The 23,517-nt window shown below is 43.9% G+C and overlaps 1 protein-coding gene across 6 annotated transcripts in view; it reads left to right on the forward strand.

Moving 5' to 3' along the window:
- Positions 1-23,517, forward strand: part of MAP2K4 (mitogen-activated protein kinase kinase 4) — a 94,534-nt gene that overhangs the window by 52,922 nt on the left and 18,095 nt on the right. For all 6 annotated transcript variants that reach the window (XM_083805203.1, XM_083805205.1, XM_083805204.1 and 3 more), the window contains 4 exons: positions 8,984-9,103; positions 17,514-17,633; positions 19,880-19,931; positions 20,380-20,507. In XM_083805203.1, coding sequence (XP_083661329.1) covers positions 8,984-9,103; positions 17,514-17,633; positions 19,880-19,931; positions 20,380-20,507 — 420 coding nt within the window. The remainder of the gene's footprint in view (positions 1-8,983; positions 9,104-17,513; positions 17,634-19,879; positions 19,932-20,379; positions 20,508-23,517) is intronic.

The raw sequence follows: 23,517 nt of genomic DNA on the forward strand, positions 1-23,517 counted from the left end.
GTTTTTTTTTGTGGTTTTTTTTTTTTTTTAATCCCTAAAAGTTTCCAATGGAGCTAGAGGTTGCCTGTCACTAAAGATCTGCTTCTCCTAGTTGCCTTTGGTGGAGCTTCTAGATGGAGTTTGTAGATGATGGGTTGAAAACCACGGATGTGGTGAAATGATTCCTGGGCACCTGTAGCCTCAAGCCCAGAGTATGAGACCTGGGCAACAGGTTTTGCTGCTGTAATCATGATGGCTTTGGGTTATAAAAAACTACCTATAGCTGAGTGGGGTTGTTTTCAAAAGATCTGCAGTGGGTATAGTTGTGTTGAGAAGAACGCTTTGTTGGGCTAGCTAACATCACTGAGAAGGAGATGTGTCTGCTGGCACAGATATTCTCTTGTCCCAGATTGTGTTTGCAAAGGGACTTTGAGGATGGTAGAAAAGTAGCCTCAGTGTGGAGGGTCTGCAGTGCAGGTACAGCTCCCACCTGCGAGGTGGGAAGCTGCAGTGCTGTGTTCTTGAAGCACACAGCTGGAGATGACGTTGGACAACCTGTTGAGTGAAGAGAGGTGGGCTGAACCCTAGTGGGGTGCTGGGCTTGGGGGCTCACTTCTAAACAAATAAAACCTCATACTTCTACATTGTCTGAATGCTGAAATGTCAGGGTTGTGGGCTGGGATGATGCCACCTTCTTTTCTCTGAACACACCCCTTGGGTGGGCACAGCTATGCCTGCGGCACCTTTTCCTCCCTGGAGAGAGAAGGAGGGCTGGAGGGTCTGGGCAGCTGTATCTACTTCTAAAATGTTAGTAACAAGGGGGCTAGTGGGGATTAAACACAAAACTGAGCAAAGGAAAGCCCGTGGGTGGAACAGTGTGTGAGGTCTCTAGGGCAGAAACAGCTATTCCAAAGCTTGGATGGTGCAGTTGTAATGAGATTTTCAGGACAGCTGATTCTGAAGTAGTTACTAGTTCATCCCAAAGAGCTCATGTACTCCAAGCCTTTTCTTTCTCGGATGGCTGTTGCTTTTGGGGCAATCTTGGTTGTGCATTAACCTGCTCTGTCTTAATCTGCTTTATGGGCCATCTGTGTTTGGGGCTGTTCATCTTCTGCTCTGTTTCCCTCAAGCCTGTGGTGTCCTGATGGCTTATGGAGCTGTTGCCATCTGAAGACCCAGCTCCTCACCTGCGTTCATATAAACCAGCTGCTTCCTATGGTGTTTCTTTACCCTACAGGCAAACACTTGTTTTATTCTCTTTCAGCTCAAAATACTTCTGTAAGAGAAAAAGGTTTAGAAATTACCTAGGTTTTTCCAGGAATATCGAGGTTGTTTGAGAAAAAAAAACATGTCAGTCTAGTGATTTGAGGTCCTAGCTGTGATCTAAAGGACACCTGCTTGCAACTTGGTGGTGTGGCACTGTGCTGTGTGCATGGCATCAAGGACACTGAATTTCAAAGCCAGTGTCTCTGGGTATTTGGTGGTGCTGCTGTGCCTCTGCTGTGCCTCTCCTGTGCATCCCCAAGAGCTGATTACAGTAACAGCAGTGCAGCAGGCAGATCATCCTTGGAAGGGCATTCAGCAAGAGGAAATAGGTTTTCGGAGGCTGCAAGCCAAAAGCTTTTGGCTGTTCTGTACTGATGAGTGAAGCACAGAGATGGCTCCAGAAGCTGCTAGTTAGATGCAGAGAAAATTGCTGCGTGGGCCTCCTCCAGCTGCTGCTTCATTCTCCTCCATCACTACCCACGGCAGATTTCTGGAGCAATCAGGTATCTTCCCACCCCACTTCTTCCTGGAGGGCCAAGTCCTGTTTGCACTTACCATCTTCAGACTGTGGCTTGTCAGCCCCTTCTCCTGCACACAGTTTCAAATCCTGCTTGTTGGACAAGCGTGCTGCACTTATATAGTAAAGAGCAGATGAAGATTCATTCCTTTCCTCCATGCTGGAGTTTTCAGCTCCTGCTGTGCCCAGGCAGCCTGACAGCTTTGGGCACTCATCCTGCTCAACTTTCAGGCTTGAGCAAATGCGGCTGCTGTAGCAAACCCTCAAATCCTGTTTCCAGCTCCTTCCTCTGTCTTCTTCTAGCTTATCATGCCAATTCCATGGTGCTTTGCAGTCTTTGGTTCCTTGAAGTGTGGTTTAGTTTAGCCTTCTGCTTTCACTCTGCTTGGTGTCCTTTGTTTTCCCTGAGCTGTCCAAGCAAAGCCCTTTTGCTGCCCCTCCTGTCTATGCTTCTTACCGTTTCAGGAAAGCCACTCAGTCTCTACTCCTGCATGTGCTGAAATACCACCAGAATAACTTGAGATCTGCAGATGGAGGCACAATTTTGTTTCATTTTCCTCTTTTATGCAGTTTGGCTTGATCAGTCAACGTATAGATCTTGGCAGATGTAATCCTGGCACCTCTAATGAGGGTGTCTAGTTGCTGCCAGGCCCCTGGGTGAGTCAGAAAGCTTTCATCTGGTACTCTAGCATCAGTGGCGGAGGAGGAGAATGTGCCTCTTCGTGTCGCTGGTGTGAAACCACTTCAGCAGAGCTTTAGGCTGATGGAGCATTACTCAGGGAGAGGCTTTGATGATGAATTTTTGTGCCCAGTCCTGCTCCTCCCTCTCCTTCAGCTTTTGTCACTCTGTGCCTCCAGAAATACATACTTAAATAACAGAAAGCCATGGCATGTATCTGCAAGGGCGGGCTGAAGGCTGGAGCAGCAGGACATGGCTAGAGGAGCAGGCAGCTCACACCTGTGAGGCTGCTGGCTGCAGAAGGCTGGGAGCTGTGATCTTTTATGGAAACAGACGGTTGTGGTCTTCGGTGTGATGTTTTTGCATCACTTACCTTCTATCCCACAGACAGCCTCTTTCTAGGGCCATCAGGAAGAAGGGGGGGGGTGATAAAGAAAAGAGGAATCCAACTCTGATTTGTATCCAACCTTTTTCGTTTTTCTCCATGAAAAATGTTTTACTATGTTTGCAAGATCATAATAAGAATCATCTTGTTCATTAAGTCCATTTTTTCTTACAGGTCTTCCTAGAGATTCAAAATTCCTGTTTTCTCTGGGTCAGCTGGCATTGTGATCTTCCCTCTCACTTAAAAAACAAACAAACAAAAAACATCAACAACAACAACAAACAAAACCACTATTCATTTTCTTGAGCATTTATTGACATACAAGCTCATGACTCGTCCAGGTGGGATAGAAAACAGCCCTGTTCTGTCCACTGCCAGCTCTGTGCACATTCATCATTGCAAGGCCAGTTTTTACATTAACTCCTCACTTCTTGGCAGGTTTCTCTTCTGGACTCTTGTTTTCCCTGAAAGCAGTGTCTGCCCTGGCCCGCGTTTACCTGCGTGCTGCAGCACCAGTTCTCTGTGATATTGTCTAGTCCAGCTTCCAGTTCCACCCGATTTCTTTTGACTTCAATCCTGGTTTCTCGATTGCTCTTCAGTCTGTTTTTGTTCAGTCTGTAGCAATTCATAAGTGTCTCATGAATAATCTCCGAAGCTTGTCTGCTCTGCAGAAAGCCCTGGTCCCTTCTCAGGATCTGCTGCACTGCTGTCACTCCTGATCTTATCCCAGAGGCTTCACAACATGTCTTGTTCTCCAGTCCCCTTTTGTACGTGCCCTCCAGTATCACCATATGGTGTTGTAGCTGCTCCGGGGAGGGTTAACACATCTTGTTTCATGAGGATACCACACATCTGAAGAACCAGACTGTCTAGCAGATCAGAGGATCTTCAGGAAACTCCCATTTTATTCAGGTGAATTGTTTTTCTTGGGAAGCTCACCAAGCAGCTGAGGGTTGTCGTTCTGTCCTGAAGTTTCCCTTTAGAACGGTGATCATTCACACAAAAAGGGTCTTTAAAAAATCCTTGGAATGCTTGCCTTTCCAGACTGATAAAAATACATAAATGAAAAATCTCCCAATCTGAATGAATGCTAGGAACTACTCTCCCTGTTGGAGCAGCATCCTCTGCTTACTACATAAATAGCATAGGTAATACATAGTGTGGATTTTATTAGCCAGAGTACTTAAAAAGGCCTTAGAAGGCTAGGAGGTTTTCTTGTTTGAAGAGTTCCCAAGGTAAATTATGAAGCATTTAAAATAGCCAACCTTTAGTCTGTACAGTAGTGCGTGTGCCAACCAGAAGCCTGAGCACAACAGCGAAGAGCCTGAGGTCGGCAGGAATGTGCAGCTCACATCTGCGCTCACCTTCCTCTCTCCCATTCAACCTCCTGAACCTCTGGGTGCTCGACAGGTCTTTTCTTTCCAGCAGTAGGGAACACCAGGACCTTTGGGTTTCAGTATTAGAAGCTTCTACCAGTTTCTTCCTCTTCCAGTTCTCTTGCTTTGACCTGGCTGAAAAACATGCTGTCAAGAAACTAGCAGAATGGCTTGTGCTTCAGTTGACCTTTAGGCTTCTTGTCCTTGGCCCATGGAAAAGTCTTGCACCTCTTGTGATTTTTCTGCCAAAAATAGCTATGACTAGGGAGTAATAGTAAAATAGTAAAACTGGAGAGGGGCATTTTTTTCCTTAGTCCTTTTGTTCAGTTTTCCTCCACTCCAGAATTTGCAGTGATTTTCAGCCACATACCAGAATTTTCTGTATCTTCCAGTATTTATTGTATAAATCAACCTAGTTGATTCAGTCTTTCTCTGCAATATTACCTAGTCTAGTCTCCAGTTCCAGCCAACATCCTCAGATCTTGTTGCTGATTTCTTGTGTTCTGTTTAGTCTAGTGGTATTTTTGACCAGTCTTCAGGCAGTCTTCCACTTCTTCTGATCTACGCTTGTCCTGAGAAATTCAGAAGCAATTCTAAGATGAGTTGGGTATCAGAGAAGCTGGCCAAGGCACTGTTTGGAGATGCATAAAATTCAATAGGATGTCAAGCCTATAAAGTGTCCATAAAAGATCACTGTTCTTCCTGGATAAGTCTGTAAGCTATGGAGCCATTTCTTGTTCAGAACACAGTGCCTCTTTCACATCGTTTTGCCTTGTACTCAGTGCTTGCTCTCTTATCCGTAGTTTTAAAATAGGTGTTTTGTCTGTCTTTCCTTGGCTTTCACAGAATTTTGCTGATGGCTGCCTCACAGTTGAAATAGTTTGTTATGTATCAGGTACACCTGAGAGCAGAAGTTGTATATTTATGTATACTTCTGTAATTTATCAGTTGTTTCCTGCATGTCTGATAGCCCATAAAAGCCCTCTGAGATGACACGTAAGTGTATTAAGTTCAGTCAAGGGGCAGATTTTTCTGACCTTCCTGTTCCCATATGATTTCTGAAGAGAAGTATTGGGATTTTTGCAAGCTGGCTCTGTTGTAAATCTTCATTTCCATTCTTCTCACAATTAGATACCCTCCCTGGAGTTGAATACTTAAGGTTTATTGAGGAGAATCTTCTGTTTCACTCATCTGTCTTGGATAGCTGTCTGAGAGTTAGGGAAAACAGTGCTTCAAACCCTGCTGATATGACACTGAGAAAGGAGTGAATGAGTAAGGGTTAAGAGGAAATGGTGAGGGAGTAAGCCTTATTAGAGGAGATGGGATACTAGTTGTTACCAGTAAAAGACCTGACATGCTTCTTTCAGCACTGGAAGTGTTTTGGATGGGCAGGTAAATGTTCTTGTCCTCAGCAGCAAGTGGGAAAAACCCCTTTCTTCCTGCTCATTTTGTAGCTTTCGGTCCTTGCTGTCCTGCAGATAACACACATCCCTTTGGGGACACTGTCAGGTGCTGCTGCAGGACTTTCTGCTGAGCACACCTGTGAGCTGTGTACGCAGGACAGCACTGTTTTCTCTCTTGGCTCAAGACGTAGGTTTTCAGTTTGGTGCTTGTGGCTTTCCCTTCCCATTGCTACCCACTGCACCTGATTTTTTTCCAGTGCATACTGGAGTTGAGTGATGTCTCTTCTGTTTTGGGTCTGGTTTCTGGGATCTGTCAGCTTTTAGGTTTGAGAGTGGTACAATCCACACAGCGTAGTTTATCATTTTGATGTTGATGCTGCACAGAGCGTCACTTATAGAGCTCTTATTTCAGATATCAGAAACCTTTTTCCTAACCTGGGTTTGTGCTAAAAAGGTTGGAGAATTTTCTTCTGAAGGATTTTATGCAGTTTGTTTGAGGCCAACAAGAAACTGCTGAAGATTAGACTTTCTATAATCTCCACTACAAAAGCCACTTCTTCCTTATGTGGCCTGTTTGGCCATGGCAGCAACTGCATGCAATTGAGTAACCAGGCTGAGAGATGTAAGAGCTGAAACCAAGTCAGACTTGTCCATCCCAATCTTACATGGTGTTGTCGGGCTGCTGCCTTCCTTGTCTTCCTTTTCTGCCACCTCCTGTGTCTTTGGGAGAGTATCTGTGGGTACTGCTGCAGTGTCTTGCGCTCTGCCTCGGAGTTAGGTAGCAGGTCTTCATTGTGGCTCATGTGCTGTTTGAGTACTGGCTGCTGTTGACTTCCATCACCTTTTGCTTTTTCTTCCTTCTTTTGCTCATGAATGCTTCCTTCTTAGCTGATGAATTAAGACTGTTTTCTTTTCCAGCCTGGGCGACCTCAGCTCAGCATTGTGCTGCATGTTGCCTCTGAGGGTTTTGCGCTCTTCTTGAATTATCAGACCTCTGGTCTCCAGCAGTCTTATAAAAGACTCCCCTTCAGTCTCCAAAGCAGTGTTTGTTCAGGAGTTTATGCTGGCTTTTTAAGGTGTCCTTTGGGTGTCATGGATGTTCTGTATTATAACCTTTACATAACTGTACATCCTTGGGGTCCTCTGCCTGCTCTTCTTATTTCTCCATGGGGAGATTGTGGCTGGAAAAAGAAGTTGTTGGGTTTGGTTGTTGTTCCAGGGTGCCATTAAACTTACCTTCTCCATACAAGTATCTCAAATGCTTTCCAGAGTTGAAGAAGTTAGAGCAGAGAAGATGCAGAGAATGTCAGAGTTGGGATGAGGTACTTTCAGGTGAAGTTGTAGAGTTCGAGAAGCATGCTGCAGGGATGGCTGAGACAGGAGTGTGCAGCTGTGAGAGGAATGCGAAGGGAGGCTGAGGAGATGACCAGGAGAAAGGCTTTTTGGGGAAAGCAGTTAATGGAATTGGCACAGAAGAGAGCTGTGAGTTACAGTATGGAGAAAAGATCTTTTGGTATTGCTTCTCACCTGTTTTGTGAACTTTTCAGAGGAGTGGGTAGCATCTCAGTGGGAGACAAAACTGCTCCTCAGAGGTCCCACCACAGTGGCTTTGGCATCCATCGTCTTCTATCAAGGTCAGAGCAACATCATTGTTATTTCATACAGTGCTGATGGTGTGCCATCCAGAAAGAGACTTTTAATCTTCTTAGCCTTTGATAAATCAGTGCAGGGTTGAAGAGCTTTATATGATATAGATCCAAGACAAAGAAGTGATCGAACTTATCAGACCTTCTTCACTGATGTGACTAAACTTCTGCGAAACAGATTTGAACCAGTGACCTAGAGGTGAAGTGTTTTAGTTTCATTACTAGGCCCTTGAGTCGTCTTCTTGCTCTGTTTGCAACTACAAAATTCCACCCACTCAGTGACATGGCAAGGTGTGGATGTTACAGATTGTGGGTGTGCTGGGCAAGGCTCTTACTAGTTTTCCCTAGTACTCTAGAATTCATTGGGAGGGAAGAGGGCAGTATGAACACAATTACTGTTCTAGGCCAAACTAGAACTGCTAGAACATAACGAATGAATGGGGAAATACCAAAATACCAGGATACAGCAAAGGTAAGGAAATTGTAGTCTCAGTACGGTCCTCATTTTGTGTGGATCATCACAAAATAGTCCAAAGGTACATAATCATGCCCTCATAATCTCAAGTGATGTAATATGAATAGCCAACCTTTAAAGTACCTTCATATGCTTAGCCTTGTGCTTGCTAATGCTTGTGGTCTTGCTGCCACCAGCAGCTGCTCACAGGGCAGTGAGCTCTGCCAAGTAGTGTCAGTGGGACTGCCTTCTGGTATCATGCAGGTTTTTCCCACAACCTTGAACATTTTTTTTCTTTCTTGGATAGACAGTTTTTCTCCACAAGGAGAGTCCAGGCTGTTTCTGTTGCTTTGGACTTGTCATTTTTTTTCTTTTTGATGATTTCTCAGTGTGACTCAGTTCTTCAGTATCATAATTTTACTCACTGGTGTTTCAGAGAATGCATTTAATTAGTGCAAGATGCTAAACGTATCTGTAAAGTTACATGAAAAACTGTGGATGGACTCCTCCATCCTTCATTTAATGAGCTTCATGGTTGGATGTGTGCTCTTTTTATTTTCAAACTTAAATTGTTCTTTCAAGCCCAAATCAGAGTTTTCTTTATATATACACTATAAAGTATAGTGGGTATATATACATTTTTAAACATACAGCATATAATCTATATCGTTCATACAGTGTTAGTGTTAGCTAGGCCAGTACAAGGTAGAGTTGTTAGTTTTATGAGAAGGACTGTTGCCCACCATTAGCATTACCAGAGCAATGTGTTCCCTCGATTACATTATGGGCCTTTTCCACTGTGCCAGCCATGGTAAAGGCAAGGTGGAGGAAAACTTTTGTCTTCTTTGCTTTTCTTAGTCATTTCAAACATAATGTTCCTTGGTTAAATTTCAAATCAGTCTCTGAGCCCCATCCAACATGGCTAAGAACTCTGTGGGAATGTTTTGAAATGATAACCTGAATATATTGTTTTGCTGTAGGTTTCAATGAAATCTTTGCTCTTTAATTTCATACTGCCATTTCATCCGAAAATGCTGATGCTCATAAGAGTAAAATTTGATTGGAGATTTTATATTCTGTATTGAATGGCTTTTGGGTTTTTCAGTTACAGTTCTGATTCGAAAATGGTTCAATTCTCTCGAGTGTGCTTTATCATGCCTTGGGGATTGCCTGCTCAGCCTTGGGTTTGGGGTCCCTGGCACGTTGCTCCACTAATGGTTCTGAAGATACAGTAATGGCTTGTAAGTGATAAAGTCTCTGCCACTCTTCCTCTTTCAGAGAATTCGGTCGACAGTGGATGAAAAAGAACAGAAGCAGCTTCTGATGGACCTTGATGTAGTAATGCGAAGCAGTGACTGCCCGTATATTGTTCAGTTTTATGGTGCGCTCTTCAGAGAGGTGGGAACTCCAAACTTGCTTCATTTATAGCAGAATTTTTTGTTTTTATTTTATTAACTTTTTTTCTTTGCAGTTGCCAGCGTGCAATAAGGAAGAGAAAGTTAATTTATGTTAGGATTTTTAGCTTGGTACCTTTAATCAAGGTTATTTAACCAAGGTATCCAGATGTCTAAGTAGTGTTGAACACATAGATGCTATTCCCATTCGTTGTTAGGTCTGTCTGCATATTTCAGTCTCTCTTTCTTTCCTGTTTTTCTCATTTGATGAACTTGTGGTTCCCCTCTGCACTGCTGGGCTGGGCACAGCTCTGTGGCACTGCACTTGAACACAAATGTGATTTATGTCAGTAATCAGATATGACCATGTGGAGGACGCGTGCAAACTCAGTATCCCTGTAATAAAGGTGGCTGCTGTGATCAGATAGTTATTTGCTGTGTGTATGTATGTACATGCATACGTACCAGGGCTGTGTCAGAGACTCATAATTGAAGTGCCTCTTCCTTGAAGTGGTTTGTACCTGCAGATGCGTAAGACAGTAAGAGTGACCTGGCTGGGTCAGACCAGTGGGTGGTCCTGTCTCTGGGGATGGCCCAAAGGATCTGCATAAAGAAGCACACGTGATACTTTGCCATAACCTTCAGTTGTATGTACCTGAATGTCTTCTGAGCTCTACATGCTATCTTTTGCTTAGTGATTCTTCCTAGACTTCTCGTCCAGTAAATGGTTTGTTTTCCCCATGGATACATGTACATTTTTTGCATCTTCAGTGCTCCCTGAGAGGCACTTCGCTTGGTCGTCTGCCTGTCATTTGAAGGCCTGTCACCTTGATCGATTTTGAATTTTCATTCTGCTGTTCTGAATGGTGCCCCTAGTGGTTTCCCTAGTTTTTGTATTTGAAGAGAAAGTTGTTGCTCCTTACCAATTCTCTCCAGGCCACTGAGGATTTTATGGACTGTTGCCCTATCCCCTCTCTGTCATGTCTTCTCCAGACTGAAAAGTGCAAGCCTGTGTCATGCATAGAATCCATTCCAGACCTTTGATCATCTTTCTTGCCATTCTCTGCATCTTTTCCAGTTTTACTCTGTCCTTTTGGGATGGAGACCAAAATTGCTTGACTGCTCTTGAAAGGAAGGAGCAATATCTGCAATAGCCACCGTAGGGCCTGTCATTTTGCTTGGCCCTTTTATGCATATAGGTATTATGCGCTGTAGAGTGGGTTATTCAATATGATGCTTCATGAATTATACCAAGTGAAGACCAGAATTAGAGCATCAAAATCTGTGTAAGCTGACTGTAGTTAATTCTGACATAGATCACTTATTCATGTCCAGGAGTATAGTGTTAATCACTGAGTGTTTGTGACTGTTTTAGCATCTACTTATTGTAATTTAAAGAATGCATTTTGCTGCAGGGCCACAGAAGGTGTCCTTCTTTCTCCTCGTGCCTTGCTCAGGCACTCCCATTGCATTTGAATGACCAGTAAAAACAGCTGGGAAACTGGCATTCTGCATGCAGCCTGGACAGTCTTATGCCATGCTTGCCTGTTTTCCTCTAATTGAATCTAAACCCTGTACACCTACCCAAGGGAAGAAGGAAAATAGAGACCTACTCGCTGCTGTTCATCTTTGCTTATTATCTGGTAGTAACCTGTGCAGAGTCTGTTGGGGCTTTAGTGGAGAGCTGTTGAGAGGAAGAAGGTGAATCTTGCAATTAAAACCACAAATTGGGACTGAATATTCAATTCCTGCTTCTGGAGAATCTTTCTCTGTTATTTTGTCAGGTTATTCCTCTGACTTTAAATCTCAGTCTCTAAAATAAGGATAAAAATAATTTCTTTTTTCATGCTTTGCTTTGTCTTATCTGTTGAACGCTTTGAGTGAGAAGGTGTTGTCCCTGTTCACGCATTTCAAACTCCTGGTAAGTGTGGAGCCTCAGCCTTGGCTGAAAGTTTGCAGCTTTGCTGAAATACAAATGATAAGGCTGTCAGCTGGTTTGAAGAAAAGTCTCTGGGCAAGACAATATCTTGCCAGATTGCTGATGAGCAACATGTTCAGAACTGTGTGAGCCTGTCACCTCTGCAACTCTAGGCACATCTCAGAATGTAAGTATACATACATAAATAATACAGAAACCTACCTTGATCAACATCCAACTGTCAGCCTGTTTTTTTCTGCACCCTTTGTTTTGTCAAAAACTCCTGTCTTCCTGCAACCAGGCAGCATTCCTTGGGTGCTCTGGGGAAGACTTCAATAAGGTCACTCAGGGGTATAGTGTGTCCCTGGAATCCCCTCTGCCCACACCCTCAGCATCAGTGGTGTGTGTTTCTGAAATGAAAGCAAACTTCCCCCTCTTCTCAGTCTGTTATGGCTGGCACACACCTCAAAGGTATGCAAGGCAAACTGATAGATAGACTTGGATGAGGTTGTCTGTCTTGTCATATTAATTACATGTTCTAACGTTAATTACATTTTTTAAAGGCAGAAAACTATGACAGCAGAGAAAGCAGAGAGATAAAGTATTTAAGGGAAAAAAATAATTTCACCAGTATGTTTGAACCTGTCTCACCCCCCCCCCCCGTGTTCCCAAAGTAACTGATCCAGCTCACTGCTGCACCATCCTCTGGAGTATAAGAACACATGGTATGTTATTAAAAATTCCTCTCTCAGGAAGTCCTATAGCAAGACGTGTAAACAAAGCCCTTTGTTCCTGGATTTCAAGGTGAAAAGTAAGGAAAAACATTCCAAAAGGCACATCCTTTTGGGACCTTTTGCTCTGAGCCAAGACTCGGATTCTCTGGGGATAGACTGAGCTACAGATGGGAAGTCATCTTCCTTCTGCTCCTAAAGGGTGAAGGACTTCACTTAGAGTCTCTTCAGAGGAGCTTGAATGCTGAGTAGGCAGCTCTCACAATCAAATAATTAGCAAGAAGATTATAACAGCTTCAGGGAGAGCAGCAGGACAGCTGCTGGGCTGTTCTGAAAGGCACAAAGCCTGTCTGGAAGAGTGAGCTGTTTGTGCTGAGAAGCAGAGCTCAGCTTTTGAGTCCTGACAGTTCAGGGAGTAGTAGTAGAAAAAACAAATTGGACAAAACTGTTGAAGGACTTAATTTGAGGACAGACATATATCCCAGCTTGCAGTTAGGAAAACAACCATAAACAGACAAGTTGCTGTGGCAGCCTCTCTAAAAGGTTTAAAGGTTTAAAAAAGGTTTAAAAAGGTTTAAAAAAAATAAAAAATTACAGGTGAATATTTTCCGTAGTTGTATTTTGGCTCACTTTTCCAGCAAGTTTTTTCTGATAGAGAAAGATTTTAAATAGTGCTTCGTCTTTGGCAGTTTTGAGCCTTTTTTTCCTTTAAATACTATTTGGTCTTTGGCAGTTCTGACCATTTTGAAGCGTCCTCTCGAAAAATTTCTGGATACCATAAGCTACAGCGATACCATTGAGTCGTGAAAACCAGACTGAGGGCATGAATGCCAAGTGTTGTTAACCATCACCCTTCAGGGGAGCTTGACAAGGGAATGAGTCTTCTCTGGGAAGTAGTGCTGGTTGTCCCTCAGCCGACAGCGTCTTAACCCATGGTATATTTGCTCCTTGTTCTTTAATCACATGGTACATCCTTCTGTATATATGTCTACATACGTAGTTTAATGTGTAACAATGCAAAAGCTATATATTGACTACCAACAGTGGGACTTTACATCAGTTTTTAGGCACACACTGGATGAGACTGAATTATGTATTTATTTAATGAAACGGGAATATAATGCTGGGGTTTTGGTCCAGTAAGCACTCAGTTCAAAACTATAGGATGTGTAGGAATTTTCAGGTTACGTGACCTTTGTAGACTTCTCCAAAAACTTTTTTTTATTGGTAAAAAGTTAAAACTTTGTGAAGAATGAAAGTAATTAATATTCCATGAAATTTCATACTGCACAGAAGCATTCAGAAAAAGAAAATGACAGTCAGTTTAACTTCTCTGTGACAAGACAGAGCCACAACTAGAAAAAGAAACAGGAGAAGAATAAATATTTCCAATATCCTGCGTTCTCGGTCCGAGATAGAATTGTCTCTGCACCCCCCTAAGATCTCTGACAATTATATGAAATAGGTACAATATTCAAAATAGCTGCTAGCCATTTCGAAGACTTTCAAGACTGTCTCAAGTGCCAGCAGAAGACATGCCATTCAGACAGGCTCTTAAATCTGTAGTATTTGTTATTTCAAAATCTTCATGTATGCTTGGTACCATAAAGATAATTCTTCCATCTGACTAAGACTCTGTATGTGATATACCTGCTCTTTAGAATTTCTGTGGAGATGTCCAACATGCTACTTGACTATGGAAATCTTTGGCGGTTTTGGAATTGCTCGAGGTGTCTGCCCAAGCAAGCAGTCCGCAGTCCCTAGGAAAAGTGTCCTTCGTGCCTTGTAAGGAAAAGGGAGGATGATGAGAGTCTTGATTCTCTCTCATTAGTATAGATGCTACTTGTGTAAAAGGTTGCCCTGCAGTGTACTAATGTGATAAATCTGCAAGTACTGATGTTGTAGAATCACAGACTTGTTGAGGCTGGAAGGGATCTCTGGTGGCCATCTAGTCCAACTCACCTGTTCAAGCAGGGCCACCTAGTACAGGTTGCCCAGGACCATGTCCAGACAGCTTTTGAACACGGAGATTCCACAACCTCTCTGTGCAACCTGTGCCAGTTCTCGGTCACCTGCACTATCATGTGTTTCCTGACGTTTGTAGGGAGCTTCCTGTGTTCTGGTTCATGTCCACCGCCTCTTGTCCTGGCACTGGGCACCACTGACAAGAGCCTGGCTCTATTCTGTCTGCACCTTCCCTTCAGGTATTTATACAAATTGATGAGATCCCCCCCTGAGCTTCTTCTTCCCCAGGCTGAACTCTATCATCTTTTTGGCCCTCGGTTGGGCTGTCTTCAGTAGCTCCCTGTCTCTTGTAGTGGGGGCCCAGAGCTCGACCCAGCACTCCAGGTCTGGCCTCACTAGTGCTGAGCAGAGGGGAAGGATCACGTCCCTCAGCCTCCTGGCAATGCTTTGTCTAATGCAGCCCAGGATACCATTCCCCTTCTTTGTGGCAAGGTCATGTTGCTGGTTCATGTTCACCTTGGTGTCCACCAAGACTCCGGGTCCTTTTAGTGCCAAGCTGCTTTTCAGCCTAGTGGCACCTTTGTGACATGCTCAGTTGTGGGCTGGGAATTAAGGACGCTGCATTCAGGAATTGCTGGTTAGGACACAGTTTTTGTGTATGTCCTGGAGCATAGGCAGTGATACTTTGAATGAAATAGTAAGTGAAGGGCGTTCCTGGATATTTTTTGGTATGCCTACAAGAAGTGCATTAGTACCTGGTAATTTAGTACCTGAAAAGGACTAAAATATAGTTCTTTGGAAGAATAGCTATAACTGGAAGAGAAAAATTAAAATGCTTCCTTTGTCGTTTTCTAATCAGAAATCAGCCTGACCTGGAAGCATAAATTGAAGATAAACTTCTGTTAAGATAGCTTTGCCTTCACAATTCAAGGTGAAGCAGAACTTTCCCATGCACATCAGCATTTCTCTGTATAATTTGCTAAGAAAGGGGCTAGGTGACAAGTATTTAGTTGCACCTGCCAGTCTTCCTCTTTGTTCTCAGTAAAATTCATCAACTTTGCTTTTAGGTAAGTCCTTTCAAGTCTCAAGAAGAGATGAGAACTTGTAGGATTTTCAGTCTTATCACCAGTCTTAATGAAGCTGCGTAATTGAAAAGCTGTCATCTTTCTTCACTGATCTTGCTGACAGAAACTCATGTTGATCAGGTAGATTTTAATATTACCAGATCAATAAATGCTCCCATTCAGGATTTCTATATCATTCTATGGTATTTCAAGAGACCAACTAAACCATGTCTTGGTTTTTTTCCCTTTGGGTGCTTTTGATCATGAGTAGTTTGTATTGTGATTACACACAAACATGTTTGAGTGCTCAGTCACATGTACATTGCAACCCTGCAGACGTACAAAGTATGCTGTGAAGTTTTTGTTAGTCACAGCTCTGATAACCTTGCCTGTTGTTTCACTTCAGTTTGCTTTTCCTGTACAAACATCACCCGTTGTAACCTGGGCAACTGAAGACACTGACGTATTAGTGCGATGGGACACAAACGTGAGGCTGCAGGTGGTTGGTACTATTCCGGCATTCTTGAACAAATCCAGTTCCCTGTAGTGTCTCGGTACAGCAGCACGGGAGTATAGCACATTACCAATTTTTTATGCAAAGCTGGTCAAAACAGAAGCAATGTCTTCAACGATCCTGCAGGCAGTAGAACCAAGTCCGTGTTTGCTTTCACTGTGGATAGTTTGTAGTGGTCTGGTGTGGTTCCAATTTCACCTGATTCACGTGCACCACTAATGCTGTATCCACTTACCTTTTCTTAGCCGCTCTTGATGATACAGACATGCCGTAGCTGCACTCTGCATTTGTTTGCAGTGTTGAAAAGGGAAACTTTTTGCATGTGTTACCTAATTTCATTTCTGCAGTTTAAATCAGATCAAGTTCTCAGCCAAATCCATCCATTCCAACCTTTATCCAGCAGCCTGAGATCTCCTTTCTCCATGTCTCTCTCCGTGACTGGCTTGTGTCAGTCACTTGAAACACCAGTTGTGTTCTCTTCCACTGTGCTGCATTTGCCTCTCTCTGGGCAGTGTCTCAGCCTCTGTGTTTGGCACAGTGCTTGTTTGACCAGTGCCTTTTTCTTTGGTTCAGGTGAAATGCTTGTTCTCTGGGCTCAGGCTTGTAGCAGCCATTTCCATTGGGTGGGCGATGAGCTGATACCACCTTTGCTGGCCCCTTCTGTTCCCACTAAACCAAGTGCTTGGACTGGAGTCAGGTCTTGGTGGATGCCATTCATTCCTTGGTGTGTTCATGGTGTCCAGGAGGTCATTCTGAGTGGGCACAACCCGCCTTTTTGGCTTTAAGACACATGGCTCTGCAAGCTTTTTTAATCATCTGAGTATAGCTTGAGAATTGCTCTTGGCTGACATGAGCACCGGCAGATTGCTTCAGACAGAAGTGACTGGAGGTGCACGGGATGGGAGCACGGGGCTTTGCTGCGCTGCCAGCATGCCTATGCTCGCTCGCTCTCTCTCTCTCTCTCTCTCTTTTTTTTCTAATTTCATTTCCATGTATGTACTTTTAAGTGTTTGTGGTTTTGTTCTTGATGGGGAAAAATCTACCTTCTGCAGTACAGGGAGGCTTCTCCTCTATTTCTTACTTCCTGTATTCCAGGAACGTGCAGCTAAGTCACCACCAGGCAGGCGCCCAGTGCTCTGAGCCACCCAGGCAGCCAGGGGCAGTGATGCCTGCGGAAGCTGCTGCTCCTCATACAAGTGTTTTGGATGGTGCCTAGCCAGAACAAGACAACCAGACTGGCCTACCGTCTTTTGCACTCTACTTTTGACAGCTAATGTGGTTCTAACACTGATTGTGATACAGCCTGTAGAAGATAAGAATACATAATTTCTGGGGAGGGTGGCTGTAGTTCTGGTGTTTTAGTATTCCTAGCAATGAAGCATTGCATGAAGTGCATTAGACTCTATGGAAACAGCTCATACCAAGCGTTCGATTGTCCACTACTGGAGTTAAAATGTTCAAAAATTTGAAATTTGAGATCAATCCGTGGCTAAGCCATTTATCACCATATACTAGATACATACTATGACAAAAGATGAAATCCTTTTATACATCATCTTTGTGGGGATCCGTTTCTTCTCCCCAGCAAATCTGTCATGAGCAAGTTGATTCACGGATCTCAGCAGAGAGTTTCATAAACATGTTACCCTCCTATGGTTGTTTAGCTTAGCATTTGATTTAACAGAGAGATGTCTTACAATTTTCTGCATTTAAATTACCTGCAAGATGTAAATCAACAAAACCACCTGCCTTCTTAAATCTACTTTCATTTTCTCTTGCTTAGATCTTATCTCCAAATGTGGTATGAAATGTTCTCTGACCCATGCAGGGTTGTCATAAAGTGCAAGGGACTTTTTTTAGTCTTACTGTGCATGGCTGTATCTCACCATGCCATCAGCCTTTTTGAGAGCCAGGCAGTTTTTGAGACTTCCATTCATTTAGGTTCAGGCATCTGAGTTGTAATGTCAGGTCTGATCTTGTCAGTTAGATTTCTCTGCTGGTAAATGGACTGGAAGAAAGGTACGTATTGGTGTTACTCTTCCATTGCTCTCAATGACTAATTCAGACTTGCTGCTGAAATGGCTGAAATTAATCAAGATGAAATCTATCCTTCCTGTCAAATGCAGGTTGCTGTTTGTGTTTTATTGGATTCAAGGGATGCTCTCTGGGTTTTTGTTTCTCATTTAAGCTTGACAGTTACAATGATTCTTTTCTTTTTCCAGGGTGACTGTTGGATCTGTATGGAGCTCATGTCTACCTCGTTTGATAAGTTTTACAAATATGTATATAGTGTATTAGATGATGTTATTCCAGAAGAAATCCTAGGCAAAATCACTTTAGCTGTGAGTATTTTGTTAAACTTTTCTTTTTGAAGCTGATTTGAAATATTCAGATCTCTCTTACTTGCTTGTAAAAAAATTGCTTGATCTGCATGCAGTACAACTGCTGCTGTTATATCGTATCACAGTTTTAATGAACCTTGAGAGTATTCCAGTTTTAGCGTGATGTATCACGTAATAGAGAAGCAGGTCCTGCCATCTGTAATCTGTATGCAGAGGCCCCAGAATTTTTATCCAGAGCCCCAGCAATTTGGGAAGGACTCCCTTACCTGGCTACACTATGCACTGGAATTTCGTGATATTTTTGGAGTAATGGTCAAAACCAGGCTGAGAAAGGGAGCTTCCTTCCGCTGTTTAGCCCCTGTGTTTCTGTTGCTCCTCAGCAGCAATTAGATTGTGCTGCCCTGGCTGACGGTGATTGCTTGCTGACTGTGGGCAGGAGGGGGCAGCTCTGTAGGGGGCAGCTTGTGCCTCTGCTAGAGGCTCACAGCTTGTGTCACTGAGATGGCGTGGGCATGGCAGCAAACCTTGGCAAATGGCATGACTTGCCTTTCCAGACAGCCTTCCTGTAACTGCGGGAGGGCTAGGGCACTGACAGGAGCTGAGCGTACCGTGAGCCCTGTGTTTGGGAGGGGCTGTCAAGGGGCTGCATCTGCAAGTAGTCCTCTTGTTACCCTGCGATGCCGCTTAGCAGGACCATGGGTGGCAGGAGCCAGGTGCCAGATAGAGGTGGCTTCCCTGGAAGCTGGGTGAAGTTTATCTCATCCCAAGGATGTTTCTAAAATAAATGAACTGTCTCCCCATCTCACGTTTGTAAAGGGAAAAAGGGGTTGAGCATAGCCAGGAGAGGTGAACCCCACCAAACTTCTGGGAGTAGGTTTCTGGTCTAAGTTGCATGCTCTCTCTCTCTGAAGTCAGTGGGAAGAGGTTAGTGTCTCTGTATACGAGCTGGGTTCCTATCCCATGGCACTTCAGATGGTCAAGTGAAGCGAGGTGAGTCCCATCCCAAGTATCTGAGCACACCCCTGCTCCATCGAGGCCATTGTCTACCCCAGGTCCTCTGGCATTGGATTGTTTCATGTTCTGTGTACCTATATTCCTCCAGAAGTGAAGTGAAGGAATTATTTTCTAAGTGAGGGTACCTTTAAGGAGCCCTTAAGAATTTTACTTGGCTCTGCCAAAATGAACCCTTGGTTGTCTAAACACAAGGGTAAGTTTTGGCCCTGCAATAAAAAACTTTAGGTTTGGGTTGTGGACAAAAGGGTGTTGAAAAGTATCCTGAAACTTCTGTCCTGTTGCTGCCCCTGAAACTCTGTCACGTCTGTTGGATTTCTGGTAAACTGAGCCACTCCAGTCCAGAGAAATCTCTGGTTGCGTTGAGCAAAGGCTCCTAAAATGTAGGTGGGTTCTTCAGCAGGTGGAGAACATGACTGTTGTTTTCTTCATCTTAACCTGGAAGTCCAGGTCCATTAAAAATTTTTATCTCAGAGCCTGCCAAAGTTTTTAATTATGTAAATGCTTGAACACAGGGTTGTGCGAGCAGGAAGGAGTGTGCACACTGGAAAATGCAAGCAGGAAGGGGAAGATTTTGATTGCTAGACTTTGTCTTCCTGCAACTTCGGAGAGCTTAGCAGCTCAACGTGAACATCCTATTGCCGTCATCATTAAGACAGTCTTTTGGCCATCTATTTCAATGATCTGTTCATTAGAAGTGAAATTAATTACAATGTTGAACTTTCAGCTGTTTTCTTTTGTTTTGTTTTTAAATTATCCTATATACCAGGCTCTCTGAATATCTTTTCCACTTGATGGTGAATGGGTGAATCAGAACAGCCTTCTCTGCTGCTCCTCACGCCACTGACATGAGGAGCTGCTGCTCAGCCAGTGGAATGGGAACAGCAGAATAGGGCATTTATTATTTACTGGAAAAGTACAATGTAGGGCTTGAAATAAGTTCTTACTGAAGATAATTAATATCAGAAATTGCTTAACTTCATCTCTTGCTTCTCTCTCCCAAAGTGTGATCTTTCAAGGTTACAAGTGTTACGTGTTTTACTTAAGCACTTCGCCTCTTTTCTGTCACCTCTTTGGAGGAAAAAATATGAGAAAAAATGTTTTAATCATCAATTTACAGCATTGATATCTTTTCATATTTAATGTTTTTTCCCCTCTTCTTGGAACTCCAACAATTTAATAATCACAGGAATCTTATGACACTTGCTTATTTTTCTTCTGTATTTCTTTCCTAGACTGTGAAAGCACTAAACCACTTAAAAGAAAACTTGAAAATCATTCACAGAGGTAAGTTTGTATCTTTTCTTCTTACCTACCAAAATAATTGCAAGAATTTTAAGCAGCCTTTCCATCAAGTCAAAATGTAACTTGCATGGGTACTGCCACAGGTGTGAGCATTGGAGAGCGAACACATTCTGCACAGGTGGTGGCTGTTTTGCTGCCCCTCCAACCTGTGTTTTTCTGTACCAAGCAGTGGTCAGACCGTTGTAGTGGTATTTGAGGGTTGTTGGGTGTCTGCCTCTACCTCTGGGCACACAACCTGTTTGGGGCAGGCTCCATCTCCTGCTGCTGCCGATTGGAACCTGAGGCGATGAGCACGCCACGTTGTTTCCTGCCCGTCCCACACCAAGGCTATGCACAGCATTTGCTACTGGTGCTGATTCTGTGCAGCTGCCGTTTTTGAAATTGAAACCTCCGGCCATGACTTAACAGTTTAAATTTCTTTCCCTTACAGATATCAAACCTTCCAATATTCTTCTGGACAGAAATGGAAATATTAAACTCTGTGACTTCGGCATTAGCGGACAGCTCGTAGACTCCATTGCCAAAACACGGGATGCAGGGTGCCGACCATACATGGCGGTGAGTGGGGATGTGTGAGGTGCTGGCATGCCCATATGCAGGTTCCTATCCCCCTTCATCAAGCCTAGCACAGCATGACTGAGCAAAGAACTAGCTTGGTTCACATGGGGTAAATACTCTCTTACCAGAAGAAACCAAACTCTAGAGTAAGCGCTGTTGCTGGCAGTGTCAGCAAAGACATCCAGGCAGTGGCAAAGCAACCAAATTCCCTTTTTTTTAGCTGGGTTCTTCTGCTGCTGCCAGTGCTGCAGTTGCACTAGAACAGAGAGCATTTCTGTATCTTGCAGAGGCACCCATTCGTGCTCCAAAATAAACAGCACAGTACAGGGGGGAAGGCAGTGCAGTTTGGGTGTGAGGTTTTCTTCAAGAAATCCATTTATTATGGTAAGATTATATCATAGCAGTGATTGCAGAGTAAAATCTTTCAGAATTATAGTGATTTTTGAAAACCACTTTATTTCCAAAGTATGCCATAACTTAATTCCAGGAAAATGTAATTCTGCAGAGTAGCAGTAGCAGAACAGCTGCATGGAAATTGTTTGGTCTGGGCTGTGGTTCCTGGGAGTCTGTCCTGCTTGCTTCCCTCCATCTCCCAGTGATAAAAGCTGTGGTTGTGATTTTCAAAGCTGTCTGAGGGTTCAAATACTTCTGTACATCAGGCTGTTTTGAAAATGCATTTCTGCATTTCACCTGAGCTGAATTTTGAGGAGTGGCTTGTGTCTGAGCTGTTTATCTGCTGGTGTAAATATAACTATTTCCAGTGACTGTTTAACTCTCATTGCTTACCTTATGTCTCAATATGCGAAAAAATACTGTTTTCTGAAATTGAACTTTGGCAGTGGTAGTTAAGACAAAATAAAAAATAAAACTCTCCCTTTTAAGTTATGGTGCATATCTGGTCTAGGTTACTGCTCTCCTATGGTTTTTCCTGGGACAGCATGGTCAGATAAAACCCGTTTGTCCCGATTCTAATCTGTGCAAACAGAGTCAGAGTTCTTGAGCATTTGGTCCTTTTTGTTCGCTGTCCTTGTAGTGAATCTAGTTACTCAGTACTCCAGCTGGATGGAAAAGTACTGATGCGATCTGTTGTTGGAGACCACTGCTATAGTTCCAGAACTACCTATCTTGGTGACATGGGGCACTTTGTTTAAATAAAGACCTGGAGGGTCTGGAGAGAGGACAGGGTCATGTCTCCTCTCTGAGCACTTTTGGCAACTGTGTGGAGGTCTATGCAGGGAAGAGGATCAGCTGGAGCTGCACAGTCAATTATGTTCATGGGGAATAGGATTCTAAGGGCAGAAGCAGAGAGTAGTGCCCCAGGATGGGACTGGAGCCAGTGCAGAGGCTGTGATAACCTGCTCTGAGGCTGAGTATTCACCCCTCATCCTGCGGGCAGTTCTGGTAGCATTGCTTAGTGGAGTTAGGAATGCTGTTGACTTTTCCCTATCCTCTGAGGTGTGCGTCAGTTCTGTAAATAGGGGTCTTGAAAACTTGCTCTCCCCTTTTCCCTCACAAATTCAGTGGACTATAATTGCAGGTATTAATGTTCCCACTTTTTCTTAAAACCATGGATAGATGGTTAGTTTTGCATGGACTGTTGGTTTAGTCACTACGTGACAATTACTAGTGTGTTTGTAAATAGCTGTGCTTCTTCATTTCCCTTGGGACTTGGGTGGGTGGTTGATAACATCTTAATTTTCCTCCCTGTCCATATGCACTGTATTCTTTGTGCACCTCTGTCACCAGCTCCAGACTGGGTTGGACTTTTCAGCGAGCAAAGATGTTTCAATTCAGTTTGTTTGTAAGAGCCTTGGCATGGTATACGGTTTGTGGGATGAGCCAGCAGCTGGCAACTGGTGTGGGAGACTGCTGGCCTCTTCCCTGCTTCTCTCCAGACACAGTGACTCCTCTCCAAGTACACGTGCATTTCCACATACCAGGAAGCCTCGGAAATGGGGAGATGTCCCCAGCAGGCAGACGCAACTGCCAGCTCTCTTATCTACACTAGCAAAAACTGATGGCTGTAGTGGTGCTGAATATACCTGGGAGTGAGTCAGGCCAGTCACGCTCCTTTCAAAGGGAAAATAATTGGCTTTAATGCAAAATAGGTAAAGGCTACTAGCTAGGGTGCCACAGTGTAACTGCATTCAGACAAGACAGGTCTAATAATGGCTGCTCGATGATGCTCTGTGATGATGAAAGTATGTTGCTCTGCAAGGGCTCTTTGGCACTTGCAGGAAGTAATTCCTGCAGCAAGAGCACTTGCCCATCTAAGGAACCTGATAACCCCATGCTCACTGGTGCCGGGTCCCCACATAGGCATTGATAACAACATTGGATGTCTGCCAGTTTGGCTGGGAGCAGTCTGATTAGGCAGCAGGAGCCACATCCAGCTGCTAAGCAAGTTCTTTGTGTTTTAACCAAAATTGTTAGAGCTGTTACAGAAAGCAGCATGTCAACCTTGGAGCTGCCAGTTCTGGAAAAGTTGTTTTGCTTTCCACAAATTTCCATGTGACATTGCACTGAAATAACGAGCCCTGTGTTCTCTGAAAGAAAGAAAGGAAAGATTGGAGCCTCCCTGTTGTCCCAGGATAGCAGGACTGCCCCCAAGGGCAGTTCAGGCTGTTTGTGTGGACAGCGTGATGCTGAGTTCTCCCAAGACCCGTGTTGGTGCCAGCACTGTGGATTTGCTCTAGGTGAGGTTTCGCAATGTGGTCATGCCAGCCTTACAAGCTGCTGCCAGCAGGGGAGAGGTGGCTTTTGAGTATTCCCTGGTCCTCCCGACTGCTGCTCCTGCTTCTCTTCTGCTACATTGCTCTTCTGAGCCATGGAGAGGCAGTGCAGGGGTTAGTAGTTATAAAGCAGACCTTACCAGAAAGGAGACAGAATATTTCTTATGCAGTTGGCTTGTTGAGAAGGTGCAGAGCCTGAATGGTGGCACAAAGGAGGGTTGGGAAGGGTGGTTGTGGGAAAGAAGAGCCTGACTGCCCTGTCAGTGGTGAGCAGCTCT

This window comes from Anser anser, assembly GCF_964211835.1.
Source record: "Anser anser genome assembly, chromosome: 19".
Taxonomy (NCBI): Eukaryota; Metazoa; Chordata; class Aves; order Anseriformes; family Anatidae; genus Anser; species Anser anser.